Genomic DNA, 19,608 nt, shown 5'->3' with positions numbered 1-19,608 from the left:
TGGTAACCCACTCCAGGATTCTAGCCTGGAGAATCCTCACGGACAGAGGAGCCTGGTAGGCTACAGTCCATGGAGTTGCAAAGAGTCAAACACTACTGAAGTGGCTTAGCACACATGCTCACATGTCTGTACATAAATCTTTGATCACATTTCTGATTCTCTCCTTGGGATAGAATGTTAAAAAATGGAATTCTGGGTAAAGATGAAAGCTCTTGATGGATTATGATCTCGCCAGATTATCATCCATTTTCACTCCCATGAGCAACAGGAAAGCCCCATTTTCCTTCACCCTAACCAACACGCAGTCATTGAACTGATAGTTTGAAATGCATTCTGAAAGAATCCTTTTCACCCAGAAGTTAATGGTGAGGTCTTTGGAGTCAGTCAAGGCTGAGATTCAATCCTTAGCCTGTGTAGCCCCATGATATGTGAGTCAGTCTCTGAACATCTGCTTCCTCATTCAGTAGATAAAAATACATACCACATAGAGTTTTGTGATGATTACATGTAATAATATTTATAAAGTGCTTAGCGTGGTCCTGGCAAATAGTTCAAAAAAATGCCTATTTTAGACTAAAAGCCCCATGAGGTCATGTCTATTGTGGGTGGTTGTTTGTTGTTATTGCTGTTGTTTTGCCTTCACTTAGTGTCCAGTGAGGAGCTAGCACTCAATAACCCATGCCTGAGGGCTCAGATGAGGAAGGGTGAGGAGTACAGCCCTGATGGGTCTCCAGTCAGTGTCTCTGACAGCAGGAGGGAGGTGACCCTTGTATTGCGGAGCCTCAGGCCCTCCAGCTCACTCTGGCCCTGACCAAGCCTGCAGCTGCTCATCACTGATCCTGGAGGCTGTTCATCTGCAGATTCAGAGCAGCAAGGTCCTCACTGTACGAATGAGAGCTCTGTAGAGAAAGGGATATTGCCAGAAGTTTTACCAAGAACATGAAGGGTGTTTTCTCTGTCGGAGGCTGGGGAAGTTTATGGCCAGTGGCCTATGTCCTCGCCCTCAAGGACGCCACCCAGCTCTGGGGGACAGTGCAGGGACCCACCAGAGTGTTTCAAGCATGCTGCCTGGCCCCAGATTCACTTCATGGGAGTTTTGACCTCACCAATACCTGTAATACAACCCCTGACTTGGACGCTGTGGCTTCAGCTAGTAGGGAGAGTGCAGCTTCTTCCCTGATGCTGGTGAACAGGCTGTGTGAGAAGAGAAGCCCCAGTTGCTCCGTGCCCCTGTGTACTGCATCCCAGAGGAAGGCATCCTCTGTATAGCTGGAACAGGGCACAGGGCCAGCCGGATGCAGGCCAGTCAGTCTGTGAGGACCAGAGGTGTGGCTTGGCCTTTCTCACAGACCTCTGGTCCAGAGCATTCTGCTAGGACCAGGGATGCCTGGGGCTCCTGTGGCATCTCTGCTGAACATCACCATCTATGTGAAGGCCTAGCTCCTGCCTACCATCCATTCTAGAATCTAACTCTCTCTCTACCGCGTCTTTGGAATGCTCATGGGTGGTTCAGAGAAATGATGGCTCCTTTTTTTTCTAGAGAACTACTTATCTTTTTTTCAAGGAGGAGCTTGTCTAATTGACTTGCCTGAAAAATGCAGTGACTTTGTATTAGTAATACATGGTCTATTTTCTTAATGAAAAGTCAATACCCCCTTCCTAACATCATACATAAAAATAAGCTCAAAATGGATTAAAGACTTAAATGTAAGGTCAGAAACTATAAAGCTCTTAGAGGAAAACATAGGCAGTACATTCTTTGACATACATCACAGCAAGATCCTCTGTGACGCACCTCCTAGAGTAATGGAAATAAAAACAAAAATAAACAAATGGGATATAATTAAACTTCAATGCTTTTGCACAGCAGAGGAAACTATAAGATTAAAACACAATGCTCAGAAGAGAGAAAATAATTGCAAATGAAACAACTGACAAAGGACTAATCTCCAGAATATATAAGCAGTTCATACAGCTCAGTATCAGGAAAAAAACAAAAAACAGCCTTATCAAAAAATGGGCAGAAGACCCTAAATAGACATTTCTCCAAAGAAGACATACAGATGGCAAATAAATGCATGAAAAGATGCTCAACATCACTCATTATTAGAGACATGCAAATCAAAACTAGAATGAGGTATTGTCTCACACCAGTTAGAATGGTCATCATCAAAAAATATACAAACAATAAATGCTGGAGAGGATGTGGAAAAAAGGTAGCCCTCCTCCACTGTTGGTAGGAATGCAAATTGATATAGCCATTATGGAAAACAGTATGGAGAATCCTTTAAAAATAGGCATAAATCTATCATTATGACCCAGCAATCCCACTACTGGGATATATCCTGAGAAAGCCATGACAGAAAAAGACACATGTACCTTCAGTATTCATAGCAGCATGGTTTACAATAGCCAAGAAATGGAAGCAGCCTAGATGTCCATCAACAGATGTATGGATGAAGAAGATGTGGTACATATATACAATGGAATATTACTCAACCATAAAAAAGAATGAATTTGAGTCAGTTCTGGTTAGGTAGATGAATTTAGAGCCTGTTATATAGAGAAGAAAGGCAGAAAGAGAAAAACAAATATAGTATATTAACACATATATATGAAATCTAGAAAAGTGATACTGATGAACCTATTTGTAGGGAAGGAATGGAGATGAAGACGAAGAGAATGGACTTGTGGACACAGTTGGGGAGGGAGAGAGTGAGACGAATGGAGAAAGCAGCACTGACATATATACACTATCAGGTGTAAGAGAGACTGCTGGTGAGAAGTTGCTGTGTAGCACAGGGAGCCAGCCTGGTGCTCTGTGATGATCTGGAGTGATGAGATGCAGGGAGCGGAGGGAGGTTAAGGAGGGAGGGGATGTATTGCATAATTATGGCTGATATGTGTTGCTGTATGGCAGAAACCAACACAACACTGTAAAAATTCAAAAATATATTTGAAAAAAAGTCTGTGTTCCACTGAATCCTCAAGGCTAGGGCAGTAGCCTCAGTGCTATCTATCTGTAACTGGAGTAATTAAACATGTCCTGAAGCCAAATATAAATATATATATACATACACACATATATGTGTGTGTGTATCAAATGAATAAAACAAATTCTGACAGTTAAAAATGACATGTCCCTTAAGGTTAATTTAATTACTAATAACGTCCTGGGCTTATTAGCTATTTGCATTTCCTATCTATCACTTTAAAATTCATGTCCTCTGGCCATTCAACAAGGGTTTTGTTAGCTTTCACCAAGTCTTTAAAATATAACCACACTTTATATTCAAAAAGTTCACGTCTAAGAATTTATCTTAAAGAAACAAAGCAACTATATTCACAAATACATATATATTTATTATATTAATTATATATTTCCAATTTTTTTTATAATCAGAAAAAAATAATCAATGTGATTTGGGGAGAAAACCAAAAAATAGAAAAATTTCCATAGGAAATTATTAAATAATTTTAGTTGCTGGACACATTAAACCTAACTGAATTAATCCTGACAATCCCAGTGGTCACCCATTCTATTATCTATTATCTAGTCTATTATCTATTATAGATTTTATCTGAACCAACTGGACACCATTGACTTTTCAATTTTCACAAGAACTTGGTCAATGAGTCACCCATATTTACTGCTTATTGTTTAATATGAATCCTTGTAACCATTTGAAAAGTCTCTCTCCACGGGAAAGCTCTCCTCTGAGTGTTTACTCTGTCTGGGCCAGTCACCGACATGAGATCCAGCTCACAGTTTCCTTTGTACTTTGCCCTTCTTTTTTATATAATCTCTTCAAAGATGCACCAGGATTTGAGACTACTGTTTTAGGTTAAGTCAGGACATGCCTCAGTTTCATGGGAGGCAGTGTGGTCATGCAGAAAGAACAAGATATGGATTCAGATTTAAATCTCAGCTCTACATTTATTAGCTGTGTGATCTTGTTCAGTTGCTAAATCACGCCTCACTCCATGTGTGACCCCATGGATTGCAGCACTCCAGTCTTCCCTGTCCACCATCTTCCAGAGTTTGCTCAAACTCATGTGCATTGACTCGATGATGCCTTCCTGTTGTCCCCTTCTCCTCCTGCCTTTAATCTTTCCCAGCATCAGGATCTTTTCCAATGAGTCAGATCTTCACATCAGGTGGCCAAAGTATTGGAGCTTCAGCTTCAGTCCTTCCAAGGAATATTCAGGACTGATTTCCTTTAGTATTGACAGGTTTGATCTCCTTGCTGTCCAAGGGACTCTCAAGAGTCTTCTCCAACACTACAGTTCAAAAACATCAATTCTTCATTGCTCAGTTTCCTTATACTCTAACTCTCACATCCATACGTGACTACCGGAAAAACCATAGTTTTGACTATTCAGACCTTTGTCAGCAAAGTGATACCTCTGCTTTTTAATATGCTGTTTAGGTTTTTCACAGCTTTTCTTCCAAGGAGTTAAGTGTCTTTTAATTTCATGGCTGCAGTCAATGTCTGCAGTGATTTTGGAGCTCAAGAAAATAAAATCACTGTCACTGTTTCCATTATTTCCCCATCTATTTGCCATTGAAATGACGGGACTGGGTGTCATTATCTTCGTTTTTGAATGCTGAATTTTGTCAGCTTTTTCACTCTTTCAACTTTATCAGAACTCTTTAGTTCTTCTTGGGTTTTTGGCATTAGGGTGGTATCATCTGCATATCTGAGATTGTTTATGTTTCTCCTGGTAATCTTGATTCTAGCTTGTTTGATTCACCCAGCCCAGCATCTCACATGATGTACTCTGCATATAAGTTAAATAAGCAGGGTGACAACATACAGCCTTGATGTATTCCTTTCCTGATTTTAAGCCAGTCTGTTGTTCCATGTCTAGTTCTAACTGTTGCTTCTTGACCTGGATACAGGTTTCCCTGTAGGCAGGTAAGGTGGTTTGGTATTTTCATCTCTTTAACGATGTTCCAGTTTGTTGTGATCTTATGCTCTTTAAAAAGGGTAATAATGCCTACTTTTTAGTGTTATGAGAATAATGAGAGCGCATATACACACCTGGAAGCCTGGTGGCTCAGACGATACAGTTTGCCTGCAGTTCAGGAGACCGGGGTTTGATCCCTGGGTTGGGAAGATCCCCTGGAGAAAGGAATGGCAACCTACTCCAGTATTCTTGCTTGCAGAATTCCATGGACAGAGAAGCCTGGCAGGTTACAATCCATGGGGTTAAAAGAATTGGACACAACTGAGCGAGTAACACTTTCATACACAGTTGGGCCTGGCAGGGAAGAGCAACTCAATGAACATCAATCTCCTTCATTGTCCACCTCTCCTCATTCCCTGGTGCGACCGCTGGGGAGAAGGGACCCCTGCAGAATACAGGAGGATGTCATGTAGGGAGTGGACATGAAGACGGAAGGAAACCAGCGGCTGGAGAGACAGAGGGGGTTGGATAGTGAGGGTCAGAACTGGCAGAAAGCCTGGACTGGCTGTTTTGTAAATGTACAAAGGGTCTTGGGAGAGGAGGGTAATCCACCTGGCTTACACAGCTTGGAAGACAGGAAGGTGGGTGAGGTAGGGGCATGGGAATTATTACTACTCTCTCCTGACAGGCTAGGTCACCAATGGGGCAAAGGAACATTAGGCCAGGTAAACAAGGTTGCTAACACTTCAGGTAAGAAACAGAAAAATAACAGCAAGAATAGGATATTTTCTTAATGTCACAAACATTAGCTGGCTCTTAGCAACCCAAATTGGTTTCTTTGACTATCAAAGGAAATGTCAAGTCTGGGAATAAGATCAAAGTTTGAATTAAATCAACTACAATAGATAACAGTTAAGAATTATAACCAACCATATAGAATAGGGAACTATATTCAATGTCCTGAGATAAACCATAATGGAAAAGAATAAAGAAAAAAGAATGTGTGTGTGTGTGTGTATATATATGAATCACTTTACTGTACAGGAGAACATAACATTGTAAATCAACTATATTTCAATTAAAAAATTATAACCAAACTGAAACTACAGAAGTATTTTTGCTAAAAACTTATATTAACTCACAAGCAGTATATATGATTATAAAATTTACTTGAAAATTTATGGAGCCAAGAATTACCAAGATATTTTTGGGGAAATAAAAAACAAAGATGGAAGGCATGTTCTAGTAGATGAAAAGCTCATTATAAAAGTATAGTAATGAATTTGAAACAGTAATGGAACCGAATAAAAAGGTCAGAAATAAATCCACATATGTATATGTGGTCTGTTAATTAATGACTAAGAGAGCTCTGCACTGCAGGGGAAAATGACAAGTGATTTCAACAAATGGTGTTGGGGCAAGGGCATCTCCATGTGGAGTAGAATGAAATGATTCATATCTCAGACCACACATAAAAATAAATGCCCAGCTGGACTGTAGAGTTACATGTCAAAGACAAATCAGATAAACTTTTGGGAGATAACACAGATGAACCTCCAGATCCTAAGATCTTAGGATAGAGAAACAAGACACAAAAACATTAATCACTGATAAACTGAACTTTGTTGAAATGAAGAACTTCTTTTCAACGAAACATCATTTACAGAATGAAAAGGTAAGCCATTGGAGAGAATTTTCAATACATACACACAATAAAGAAACTATATAAAACATACATCTCAGAAATCAGTTTAAAAAAAAAAAGCAGACTACTCACTCAAAAATGGGCAAAATATTTGAATACATGTATTACAAAAGACATCAAAATTGTGAAAAAAATATGCATGTATGTTTCTTAACATCATTAGTTATCAGAAAAATGAAAATAAAAACAGAAGACAGTACTACATATCCATTAGAATGACTAAAATGAGAAAGGGTGAAAATATCAAGTATTTTATAAGGACATGGACCATGCTATGTGGCTGGTGGGAGTGGGAACTGCTATAAGCAATGAAAAAGTAGGGAAATGCTGCAACATGGTTGTAGCTCAGATATCACATTGTGAAAAAGAAGTTATACACAAAAAAAGGTACACACTCTATGAGTTCATTTGAATGAAGTTATCATTTGCTAAATTTATAAAATTTGGAGAAGAAGCTAAAATTTTATGTTCCTTGTCTGTACTTTGCAGTTTTTTGATATATTTACACTGGAGACCAGTGCACTTAGATAAGACAAAAAACATTAAAGGCATAAAAACTGAAACAAGACCTAAAAATATCTTCATTGGCAGATCACATAAAATTACACCTGGAAAAGCCAAATGTATCAAAGATAAAACAAATTTAAGTGATAGGATTCATCAAATTAGCAGGATATAAAATTATTATACAAAAACAAATAGATTTCATATATAAAAATAATACCAAGTTATAAGATATAATGGAGGAGAAAAACTATAATCACAGTAGCAGCATGACAAGATGAAATACTGATGATTAGATTTTTAGCGTTCAAAACCTCTATGAAGAACATTTTAAACATTTTTAAGATGCATAAAATAAACTTGAATAAATGTTAGATAGTCTTTGTTCTTAGATAGGATATCCTTAAAAGATATCAGTTCTTCCTAATTTGTAAATTTAATAAAATTCTAAAAAAAAATACCAAAAGTTTTTGTTGCTGTTGAAGCTACAAAAGTGATACTTGAGTTAATTTGGAAAAACAAACACAAAATACCTAGGAAAACATTGAAAATGAAAAGCTATGAGGGGGTAATGAGCCCTATTACATTCAGCTCAGTTCAGTTCAGTCAGTCGTGTCTGACTCTCTGCAATCCCACGGACTGCAGCACGCCAGCCATCCCTGTCTATCAGCAACTCCAGGAGCCTGCTCAAACTCATGTCCATTGAGTCAGTGATGCCATCCAACCATCTCATCCTCTGTCGTTCCCTCCTCCTCCTGCCCTCAATCTTTCCCAGCATCAGGGTCTTTTCTAATGAGTCAGCTCTTTGCATGAGGTGGCCAAAGAACTGGAGTTTCAGCTTCAATATCAGTCTTTCCAATGAACACCCAGGACTGATTTCCTTTAGGATGGACTGGTTGGATCTCCTTGCAGTCCAAGGGACTCTCAAGAGTCTTCTCCAACACCACAGTTCAAAAGCATCAATTCTTCAGCACTCCACTTTCTTCACAGTCCAACTCTCACATCCATACACGACTATTGGAAAAACCATAGCTTTGACTATATGGACCTCTGTGGGAAAAGTAATGTCTCTATTTTTTAATATGCTGTCTGGGTAGGTCATAGCTTTTCTTCCAAGAAACAAGCATCTTTTAATTTCATGGCTGCAGTCATTTTGGAGCCCAAGAAAATAAGTCTGTCACTGTTTCCATTGTTTCCCATATTGCCATGAAGTGATGGGACTGGATGCCATTATCTTAGTTTTTTGAATACTGAGTTTTAAGCCATGTTTTCACTCTCCTCTTTCACCTTCATCAAGAGACTCTTTAGTTCCTCTTCACTTTCTGCCATAAGTGTGGTGTCATCTGCATATTTGAGGTTATTGATATTTCTCCCAGCAATCTTGATTCCAGCTTGTTCTTCATCCAGTCCAGCATTTCGTGTGATGTACTCCGCATATAAGTTAAATAAGCAGGGTGACAATATACAACCTTGATGTACTCCCTTCCCAATTTGGAACAACTGTTGTTCCATGTTTGGTTCTAATTCTTGCTTCTTGACCTGCATACAGATTTCTCAGGAGGCAGGTAAGGTGGTGGTCTTGTATTCCCATCTCTTGAAGAATTTTCCATGCTTTGTTGTGATCTACACAGTTAAAGGCTTTGGCATAATCAATAAAGCAAAAGTAGATGTTTTCCTGGAATTCTCTTGCTTTTTCAATGATCCAACAGATGTTGGCAATTTGATCTCTGATTCCTATGCCTTTTCTAAATCCAGCTTGAATATCAGGAAGTTCACAGTTCATGTGCTGTTAAAGCCTGGCTTGGAGAATTCTGAGCATTACTTTGCTAGCATGTGAGACGAATGCAACTGTGCAGTAGTTTGAATAGTCTTTGGCATTGCCTTTCTTTGGGACTGGAATGAAAACTAATCTTTTCCAGTCCTGTGGCCACTGCTGAGTTTTCCAAATTTGCTGGCATATTGAGTGCAGCACTTTCACAGCATCATCTTTTAGGATTTGAAATAGCTCAGCTGGAATTTCATCACTTCTACTAGCTTTGTTCAGTGATGCTTCCTAAGGCCCACTTAACTCCTCACTCCAGGATGTCTGGCTCTAGGTTGAGTGATCACACCATCATGGTTATCTGGGTCATGATCTTTTTTGTATAGTTCTATTCTTGTCACCTCTTCTTAATATATTCTGCTTCTATTAGTCCATATGATTCTGTCCAATTTATTGTGGCCATCTTTGCATGAAATGTTCCTTTGGTATCTCTAATTTTCTTGAAGAGATCTCTAGTCTTTAATACTACACATTAAAACATACTATACAGCCTTCATATTTAAACTTTGTGCTATTGGTGCATGAAGAGCACCAATGGAAGGGAACAAACTTGAGAAATAGACCATACAACATATGGAAACCTAGCACATCACTGGGGCAAAGAGGCAGCTTTAATAAATGATGGACAGACAACTGGATAGTCATTTGTAAAAGAGAAAATTAAATCTATTCTTTACAACTTTACACAAGAGCAAACTCTAAGTGGATCAGAGATCTAAATGTGGACAAATGAAACTGTAAGAGCACAAAAAGAAAGTAATGCATTATAGACAAAGGGCTAATATCCTTAACATAAAAGTATTTGTATTAATTGGTGGGGGTGGAAGAACTAAAGATCTTAGGAAAAGGGGTTAAATACATGAACAAGCAATATACCAAAGATGGCCCTGAAATATATATTTACAGGTTCATAACAGAAAGGCAAACTAAAATTATATGGAGATGCTCATCCACTAGATTGGCAAAAAATCAAAAGCTTGACAATAAATTCTAATGGTGAGGCTATGGAGAAATAGGCTGTCTCACATATCTTTGGCAGAAATACAAAACAGAGTAACCTCTATGGAGGGAATTTGGTGGTATTTAGCAAAACTACACAAACATTTACTGTTTTACCCAGCAATTCCACCTTCCAGGAATTTACTCTGAAGATACGCATCCATAAATAAGAAAATACTAACAATGTTAACATTGCAGAAATGTTTATATAATTGCAAATACTGGAGCTACTTAAATACCCAAATACAGGAAAATGATAGAATAAACCACTGTATTTAAACTCAAGGGAGTACTATACAGCTATGAAAAACAGAAAAATCTATATAAATTGTTTGGTGTAATTTTCAGGATATATTGTTTGGTGGGGGGCAGGGAGAGAATTATATAGCATACAACTTTTTGCATAAGAAAAATGGAGAAATTAAAATACACAAATTCATTTTTAGCTAAAATAAATACAGAAAAGATAAACAAGAATGAAATCGTTTACTTACAATAGAGCAGAGAAAGGGATGTGGGAGGGAAGAGAATAACATTTGAGGGCACACAAATATACACTGAGGTATTAAGGGGCAAAGAAGCATTTCCCCTTGCAATCTACTCTCCAAAGACTGAAAACAAAATTACACATAAGTGTACATGTTCATGTTTGTATATGAATATATGCATGGATGGGCTTCCCTGGTGGCTCAGAGGTTAAAACCTCTGCCTGCAATGCGGGAGACCTGGGTTCAATCCCTGGGTCGGGAAGAGCCCCTGGAGAAGGAAATGGTATGGAACATACACACATAGAGAATACTTTTTTTAATGATGAAAAGTTAAAAATTGGTGAATCTTGAGTAAAATGTAAAAAGTTCTCTATTATCCCTGCACATTTTCCATAAATTTGATATTATTTCAAAATTAAAAGTTTAAAAAATGTAACCTGGTTTCAAAGCACTACTGAAAAGCTCAGAAATCAAGACTGGAATGATGAGTTGCTGGGTGCTTTCAGGTATGTCTATGACAGATGGTTAGATGTCATTTCACAAGTCCTATTTCTAGACTATCAAGACCTACAGGCAAAACAAAACAAAAGACCATCAGATATGCAATTGTGCCTCTCATTCTACTAGGCAATGCCTTTTCACCTCTAGCAACACTTGCTCAAAGTCCAGATACATCCCATAATCAGTTCAAATGCAATTATAGGTAGACTGAAGTTAGTTTTATAAGCTTACAGCTGAGAGAATACTGATTTTTAAACATAACAAAAACGAAACACTTGAAATGAGGTACTGTGATCAAGGGCACTTAAGTGCTAGTGTTGGGTGGCTGTACATGATTCATAAGCACTGCTGTGGCTCTGACAGGCAGAACAGAGCAGACTGGGCCAAACAGCCTAATATCCATCGTGCTTCTTTTGGCTAATCAACTATTATGTGCAATCACTGGTCAAGAGCCCTTTGAATCCTGCTTTACCACTTATGACATCAAGGCACACAGATTAAATATTCTTTTATTTGACCCAAATTATTAGAGTGATAACATTTAAATTACACATTGGAAAGCACTGAAATTATCTCTCAAAAAAACAGACAATGGTGGCTTAAATTAAAAGAGCTTGATAAACAAGATACAGAAAACTCAGGATGTCAAAGTAAGTACTAAGGTGAACATATACCTTGACACAGAGACTGAAATATTTGACTACACAATTTGATTCAACCATTTTTGTTAGTAGTCATGTCAAAAGCAATTATAGAAATACGTACCTAAACTGTTGAGAGGTTGTCTGGGGAGAAGATTATGGGGAAATACATATTTTGGTAAAGATTTCAATGTCTGCATTTTGAAGAATATGCATTGCCTGTATGATTTAAATAGCTAAAATCAGATTTAGCTATCAGTCACAGAACAGATATACAAATGTGCTTGGCAAGAGAAAGCTATATGAACTGACTTCATAGAGACCTATCTAAACTGCTAGTATTTTGAGACCTAGTTATTAAACATTAAGTTCAGAAATATTAAAAGGGAATAAGATAAGCAAATGATGAAATGTAGACATTTTTCATTCAAAAATATGGAAGCTCTCTGGACTCAAAAAAACCCAAATCTTTATTCTATAACAAATGAGCTTAAAAAAAAAAAAAAAAAGAATTAGCTTTAAAAAGCCATAAAACAGTGTGACAAATGTATAAGGAATACAAAAAAGGACAACAGATTACACTGGGGGAAAGTTATTTTTAAATACAGTACATTTCAACAGAAAAATCTTACAATGGGAAACTTTTTAATTCCATTTTTCTAATAAAGACTTTTCTCTCTTTATTAAAACATAAAACATTTTCTTCTTGAACCTTTATATGTAAAATTTATTGAACTGACAATTTCCTTAGTAACACAGGCTGAGCCAGGTGAAATATGCCAAGCAATTTACATATAAAATTAGAAAGCTAATTTTGGTTTTAACTGCATAGGTTCAGTATTATTGCATAGGTTCCAAATTTACTGCAAAACTACACTGAGTAAATTTTAAATTTGGAAGCACCACCTTGTGGCAAAAGAACAAACTTCTCAATGGCAGGAGTCAAGATGGGGTTTCCCAGAGAGGACACTAGTGCTCCTGAGGCACTGGTGAAATTCTATTTTCTGACCTGTACAGAGTGCCATGAGGCTCACTTTATCATTATTTGTTTAACTACATGACTTTTCTGTTACTGTATTTCATAATTTTAAAATTTATGAAAACCATATACAATATGTACCCAAATTGAAAGTCTGAATGCCTGAATTTCCTAAGTACCACTTTTATTTCCTAGAATTATAAATGTACTATTATCTTTTTGATACAAAATGCCAGAAAAAGATATTCTTTGGTAAATGATGAAAGAAGTTTTCCCCTCAGAATGTTTTCACTAGGGGTTCTGCAGTTATCACCTCCACACATCTATCCCAACTCGAAAAATCATCCAAAAAGCCCTAGATTTTACTGCATCAATATACAATAAAAAGGATATGTGGCATATTTAACTATGGAGCAATATTCATCAAAAATGTCCTTCTTTCCTACTTTACTTACTATAGCTGCTGCTGCTGCAGCTAAGTCGCTTCAGTTGTGTCTGACTCTGTGTGACCCCATGGACAGCAGCCCACCAGGCTCCTCTATCCACAGGATTCTCCAGGCAAGAATACTGGAGTGGGGTGCCATTTCCTTCTCCATACTTACTATAGGGTTGGCCCCAAAGTTCATTTGGGTTTTTTGTAACATTTCATGGAAAACCCGAACACTTTAGGGCCAACCAATATACAGGAAGTGACATGCTATTCACAAAATGACCTGAATTAGCTGGGGGAGAATTCACCTTCTCTCACTGCCAGTTACTTTTCACAGGAGTTAAATGCATCCCATTTAGTACCTCTTTCATACCACAGAGCAGTTTGCAGAAAGGAAGTCCTTACTCTTTTTCTCAGGAATCTATCAGGTTGCATTAGTGACCATGTCCCTTACTATGACTCCCACCTGAACACATCTGATTGGCAGGTGAGAAGAGTCATTGGCTGAGTCTTCCTAGAGACTGTCTCCCAAACTAGCTTCCATCCCACCGTGGAAAGCATCTCATCTTTGCTTCATTCAAATACTGGGAATATTAAAGATGGGAGTAGATGTGCTGGAGAGTATTTCACAGGACAAGGCCTTCTGCTGAGGCTTTGATGCTACCTACTAAAATAATCCTATACTCAAATGAAGTACAGAAAATATTTTTAAAGAAACCAGGGCTACACTGCAATTCTTGACTTGGGTCCTTGCAAAGGGCTATGATATACAGGCCAGCCACTAAGCTACTGTTGTCTTTTGAAGTTTGACACATTCTAGGTTTGAATATATCAAAGATCAGGACTATTGCTCCATCTAGTGTTTGTTTCTACCTATGAAGAAATGTCAGGCTGTTGCACCACCAAGATCTGTAACTTCCTTTAGGAGTTTTGAATAAATAGCTGCATTGTAAGATGAAAACAACACTCCAACGGGGTCTTTTAACAGTCTTAAAAAGGAAAATGGGATTACTGAACTTAAATCTGAACAGGTCAAATTCTTTGGTCCTAAGAAGTAGTAAGAGCCATTTTCTCCTTTCCTACTTACAAGTAAGAAAATGTAACAGAAGCTGCTTCTCTAAGATTTTGGAATTGCTCATGCTCAATGTTAAGATAAAATATTAGTAGTGAGGAATCTTGGCACTGATATTCCATAGAAGTGATACTTCATTGTTAATCTAATATAACCATAAGGCTCAATTGGCCAGTCTGTCTAAAAAAAAAAAAAAAGATTCAATATTTCTAAGAAAATATGGTTAAACTATTTTAACCCTTTCCTCTTAGAAATAGATAAGGAAGAGACAGAAACTTTAATAATGGAAAATAATGCAGGAAATTCCTACCAGTCAATGAAAGCACAATCTTTTAGAATCTTTGCTACAACTGGAATAAGAAATGATAATGATGACAGACTTTATTTTTTGATACCAATTATCGAGTTGTTCAAAGTACAGGATATATGTAATCATTCAAAGTCTCTGGCTGATACCTTCACAAGCATTAGAAAAAGAACATATATTGAAAAAGAACACATATTGAGTAACAAACAGTGAGCTTAGGCACTGTTCATATAAACTGTTTTACGTGCAGGAAATCCACGATGTCTAGAAATTACTAAAATTATAAAAAAGGGGTAAAGCTCTTTTCCTCAACTCTGGCTAAATGTCATCACCTTAAAATACTGACACAGTGTTTGATTATAAAGCAGAAATGTACAATGGTAGATTTATTTTAGTCCTTATTCAAGAATGATATTTACACAAAGCTCTCACTCAGTATAAATAAAACTACTGTATGTCAGATAACCTTCTAAGTTTTATAGAGCATTTATAATACAGGTAACATTAACACCAGATTGAAAAATAAGGAGAACCAATGCTACTCTATATGTCCTTGAACTGGGAAGTTTCTCAGACAGTGGAGTCATGGTCAGGAAGTGATATTAAAAAACATAAATTTTTATACATTAGTTTCTCCATCTCTGTGTAAGCAAGAACGATTCAAATTCTTCAGTTAACTGCAATACTCAAAAAATCTTCAACTGGTAAACTCTTAGTCTGCAATGTTTCAATTTTTCCCGAATCTTAAAAACTTCAAACTGCCATTAAATATATTATCTTCTGTTTCTTCTTAAACAACTAAGGTTCATAAAAGGATCGTCATCGTCCTAAAACGACATCCAAATGTAAAATTAGTGACTGTTCCATGCTTCACTGAGATAAAACAGAAGTGCTTACGGGCAAACAATGCCAGTAAGAGCCATCTTCTCTTTTCACATCGGGTACGCTTTCGTATTTCTATTTCCTTCATAAATATAAATTGTCAGTTTTTTTTCTCTTTCTCCCTTCCTTAGTAGCCATTTCACTGTTAAAATAAATAAGGTCAACTGAATTTTTAGCAAGCATTAAAAATAAAAATTTATCCTGCTCTATATGAGTGTGTATATATACACCCATAATATATGTCAATATATGTCTCTCAGTTGTTCATCCTACAAAAAGCAAATAAGGTATGGGAAAGCCAAAAAATAAATACTATTCAAGTCATTTCTATTAGGTTTTTAAACAGGTTTTTTTTTTTTCAATTTACAATTTATAACTGGTATATCTCATGTTCCAGAAACTGAAAGCCAAAAAATTAATGAAGCCACATGATCCAGTTTAGAAATAACTGCAATTTCTATTCCCACTACCCATATAATGCCAGAAATAGATCCACTACTCTCAGAATGATGCAAGAAACAATCTAGCAAAGCAATCTTTCAAATACTTTTTTAGAAAAAGAAGTAGACGGGCAATTTCAGTTTCAATGAGTTTCTATGTTCCTGGGTTGTTTATTACATGCACAATATAAATAGGCAAGAATATCAGATGTTTGCTAAGAATTTAGAGAGAATGAAAAGTAACAAACCTAAAATAAGCCCCAAACACATGATCTAATGCAGATAACATAAATCAATGATTATATATTTTATAACTAAATATTCAAAAGAGAAAGCAAAACTGTAAAGTTTTGGTTTATGTTTCTTTTAAGATATTACTAAAAAGGAATAACTATTTGGTGTTAGGCTCTGTTGGCGATGTTAACACATTCAAATGTTTACCAAGTTAGCTATCTCTACTGATATACGGATGTCTTGAGAAATACAAATTTGCTCTCACTTATTGATTCATTTTCTGCTACCATAAAAGGCAGAACTGATTTACAAATGAGAGTTAAATCCAAATTAAGGTATAGTAGAGAATTTGCAAATAGTTCTCCTTTGCAGTTAACTTGAAGTATACAAATTTTTTTAAGTAACATGTAACCATATGTATATCTAGATGCTCTGGAATTAACAAATGCATCAACAATTGCTCACTTCTCTCCTGGAGGCAACATGTTAGTATTTAATAGACAGACTGTATGAGTTCATGTTGCCATTTTTCTCTGTAGCCCGAGTTCTGGGGAGTCTTTCTTCAAGCTGTTTCAAAACCACATCTGAGACACAGGGAACATGACAGCAGCAGGTGAAGCTCAAAATCATAGGTGTGATTCACATGCTACAATGGGGATAACCCTGGAGAACACTGTGCTCAGTGAAATAAGCCAGGCGGAAAAAGACGAATACTGTATAATCTCACTGATCTGAAGTATCAGAGCAGTCAAAATCATAAGGACACTAGAGTGGTTTCTAGGGGCTGAGGAGAGGGGAAATGGAAAGATGTGGTTCAATGGGTATAGATTTTTGGTTCTGGAAGATGCACAGGTTCTGGAGGCTGTTGCACAACAATGTGAATACACTTAACACTAGTGAACTATTGATAATTGTACACTTAAAACTGGTTGAGATTTAAGTTTTATGTTCATGTTTCTACCACAGTTGAAAATTACCACCATGCATCCTTATATAGGAATGTGTAGAGCATATAATGAGGATTTAATAAACATTCTATTAAAAAGTAACTTCTATGATATTATCACCACTATTTCTCCAAACATAAACAACAAAAGCTTAAAAAAACTATTCTGATCCTACTGTTAACTGGGCAGGTTAAATAAGAGCTGAGTGAATATTAGACGTTAAATTTCAGGCCTTTCACGTCTGAGACATTTCCATTGACAGGCACTCAACAGAGGCCACTCATTGATTCCACAGTAACTATGGTTCCAAGGAAGGTGATCAATGAAACTATATTCAGAAATAATTTTCAGCAACTAGCTTAGCAGTTCCTATTCAGATTTTATAAACACTTAAATTATTTAAGATTTAACTTAGTACTTTATTATTACCTCATCTGATTCAAAGTCGACCCCTTTGGTGATCTGGCTCTGGGACATGGGTTTGCTTGATGATGAAGTGCTCGAGCCTCTGAGGCAAAATAGGAGAAAAACAGAGAAGATGAACCAAAAATTCATCACAGGAGCCTTTCTTGCCAAATTTTTCATTTTAGTAGCAGCCATAAATAAAAACAGCTAGTACATTCTCTTCGAGCTGCATTAGAGGCAGTAAAAGCTCAGAAATGTGTGAGGAAAAGCACTCTGAGGTCAAAGTGTGAATTCCAGTTCTGCCCCTTCTGAGTTACATGGCTTCCAGCAAGGTACTCGGCCTATGTGCCGCAATCTCCTCAGATATGAAACGAGGATAATAATACTTTTTTAAGAGATTAAATGTGTTAGCCATAAAAAGGAATGAAACTGGGTCATTTGTAGAGATGGGGATGGACCTAGAGAACTGTCATACAGGATGAAGTCAGTCAGAGAGAGAAAAACAATTATTTTGCATTAATGCACACATATGGAATCTAGAAAAATGGGAGAGATGAACCTATTTGCAAACCAGGAATGGAGACAGACACAGAGAACAAACATACAAACACCAAGGGGGGAAGGGGAGGAGTGGGAGGAACTGAGAGATTGCATTGACGTATATGTACTGTTTATGTTGTTGTTGCTGGTTAGTCACCAAGTTGTGTTTGACTCTTTGTGACCCTATGGAATGAAGCCCGCCAGGCTCCTCTGTCCATGGGATTTTCCAGGCAAGAATACTGGAGTGGGTTGCCGTTTCCTTCTCCAGGGGATCTTCCCAACCCAGAGATCAAACCTGCGTCTCCTCCACTGGCAGGTGGATTCTTTCCCATTGAGCCACCAGGGAAGCCCATATACTATTGACCCTATCTGTAAAATAGATAACTAATGAGAACATACTACGTAGCACAGGGAACTCTACTTACTGCACTGCAGTGACCTGAATGGGAAGAAAATCCCAAAGTGAGGGAATATATGTATGTATATGTATGGCTGATTCATTTTGCTCTACAGTAGAACCTAGCACTGGAGAAGGCGATGGCACCCCACTCCAGTACTCTTGCCTGGAAAATCCCATGGATGGAGGAGCCTGGTAGGCTGCAGTCCATGGGGTCACGAAGAGTCGGACATGACTGAGCGCTTCACTTTCACGCATTGGAAAAGGAAATGGCAACCCACTCCAGTGTTCTTGCCTGGAGAATCCCAGGGATGGGGGAGCCTGGTGGGCTGCCGTCTATGAGGTCACACAGAGTCGGACACGACTGAAGTGACTTAGCAGCAGAACCTAGCACAGCATTGTAATTATACTCCAATAAAAAATAATTTCAAAAATAAAAATCAATAGCCACTTAAAAAAGATTAAATGTGTTAATATACCTAAACACTTCGATCAGTGCCTGACATGTATGAAGCATTTCACAGATGTTTGCTTGTATTATCATAGTTCTTAGCATATATTAACACATATCTACTACTATCCTCTACTCCTCAAAATTATGGCAACATTGAAATATCTTAATTCAACTATCAGCTATGTTTCCATAAAAGGATAAAAGGATCTTGGAAAAGCCTCACTGCTTTCTAGGGTTGCCTCAGTTAATATTATTCATGTTCTGTCCAAATTGAATAGCAAATATTTATTTAGTACTTGATCCTTGCCAAGTACTAAATGATAGGCCCTGGGAAATATCAGTAACCAAGTTAATCAGGAATCTGCTTTTATGAAGCTTAACTTATAGTAATGGAATTCATATTCCTGTCTTTTTACTAACAAAAATTTTAAGTTATCTTAGAACATGGGCCAGCAATCTTGGTTAGCAAACCAAATCCAGCCTACCTGTTGCCCACAGATGTGAGCTAAGAATGGTCTTCACCTTTTGAAATGGGTACATTTAAATCGTTAAGTACCTACATAATATCCCCAATATTGTCTCCTGGCCCACAAAGCCTAAAATATTTACTACCTAACCCTTTAAGAAAAAGGTGGCCGGCTCCTGTCACGAAAGCAGCGTTTGTGAATTCCTAGCCAACGATTTATTACCACGCTTTGGAATGTTATTACAGCAAAAGAACTGAAGGTCTTGTCTGGACAAACTGTTTGAAACAAGAGGTCTTATGTCAGAAGGAAACAGAAAAACCCACAGGTTCTCAGGCACAAAGGTAAAGGAGGATATGACGAGCAAACTCGAAGAGCAACACAGCTTCAGAGACAGCAGATCAAGGAACTTATCAACCGATCCAACTGGGACCCTCCTACCTCTCTGTATTTGACCTAAGCTGGAACTGGTCATTGACTGGTTTC

At 37.5% G+C, this 19,608-nt stretch overlaps 1 protein-coding gene and 1 pseudogene across 6 annotated transcripts in view; one reads left to right on the top strand and one right to left on the bottom strand.

The window, feature by feature from the left end:
* Positions 1 to 694: 694 nt before the first annotated feature.
* LOC102390713 lies at positions 695 to 1,491 on the top strand (annotated as a pseudogene).
* Positions 1,492 to 11,421: 9,930 nt separating this feature from the next.
* The window catches only part of MRE11 (MRE11 homolog, double strand break repair nuclease), a 76,504-nt gene continuing 68,317 nt past the window's right edge, over positions 11,422 to 19,608 (bottom strand). For all 6 annotated transcript variants that reach the window (XM_044929819.1, XM_006071803.3, XM_025267039.2 and 3 more), the window contains 2 exons: positions 17,292 to 17,370; positions 11,422 to 15,186 (listed from right to left, as the gene is read on the bottom strand). In XM_044929819.1, coding sequence (XP_044785754.1) covers positions 15,133 to 15,186; positions 17,292 to 17,370 — 133 coding nt within the window. In that variant the 3' untranslated portion in view covers positions 11,422 to 15,132. The remainder of the gene's footprint in view (positions 15,187 to 17,291; positions 17,371 to 19,608) is intronic.

Source organism: Bubalus bubalis, chromosome 16, assembly GCF_019923935.1.
Source record: "Bubalus bubalis isolate 160015118507 breed Murrah chromosome 16, NDDB_SH_1, whole genome shotgun sequence".
NCBI classification, from domain to species: domain Eukaryota; kingdom Metazoa; phylum Chordata; class Mammalia; order Artiodactyla; family Bovidae; genus Bubalus; species Bubalus bubalis.
The sequence above is the reverse complement of the archived record's forward strand: the minus strand, read 5'-3'. Positions and strand labels throughout refer to the sequence as shown.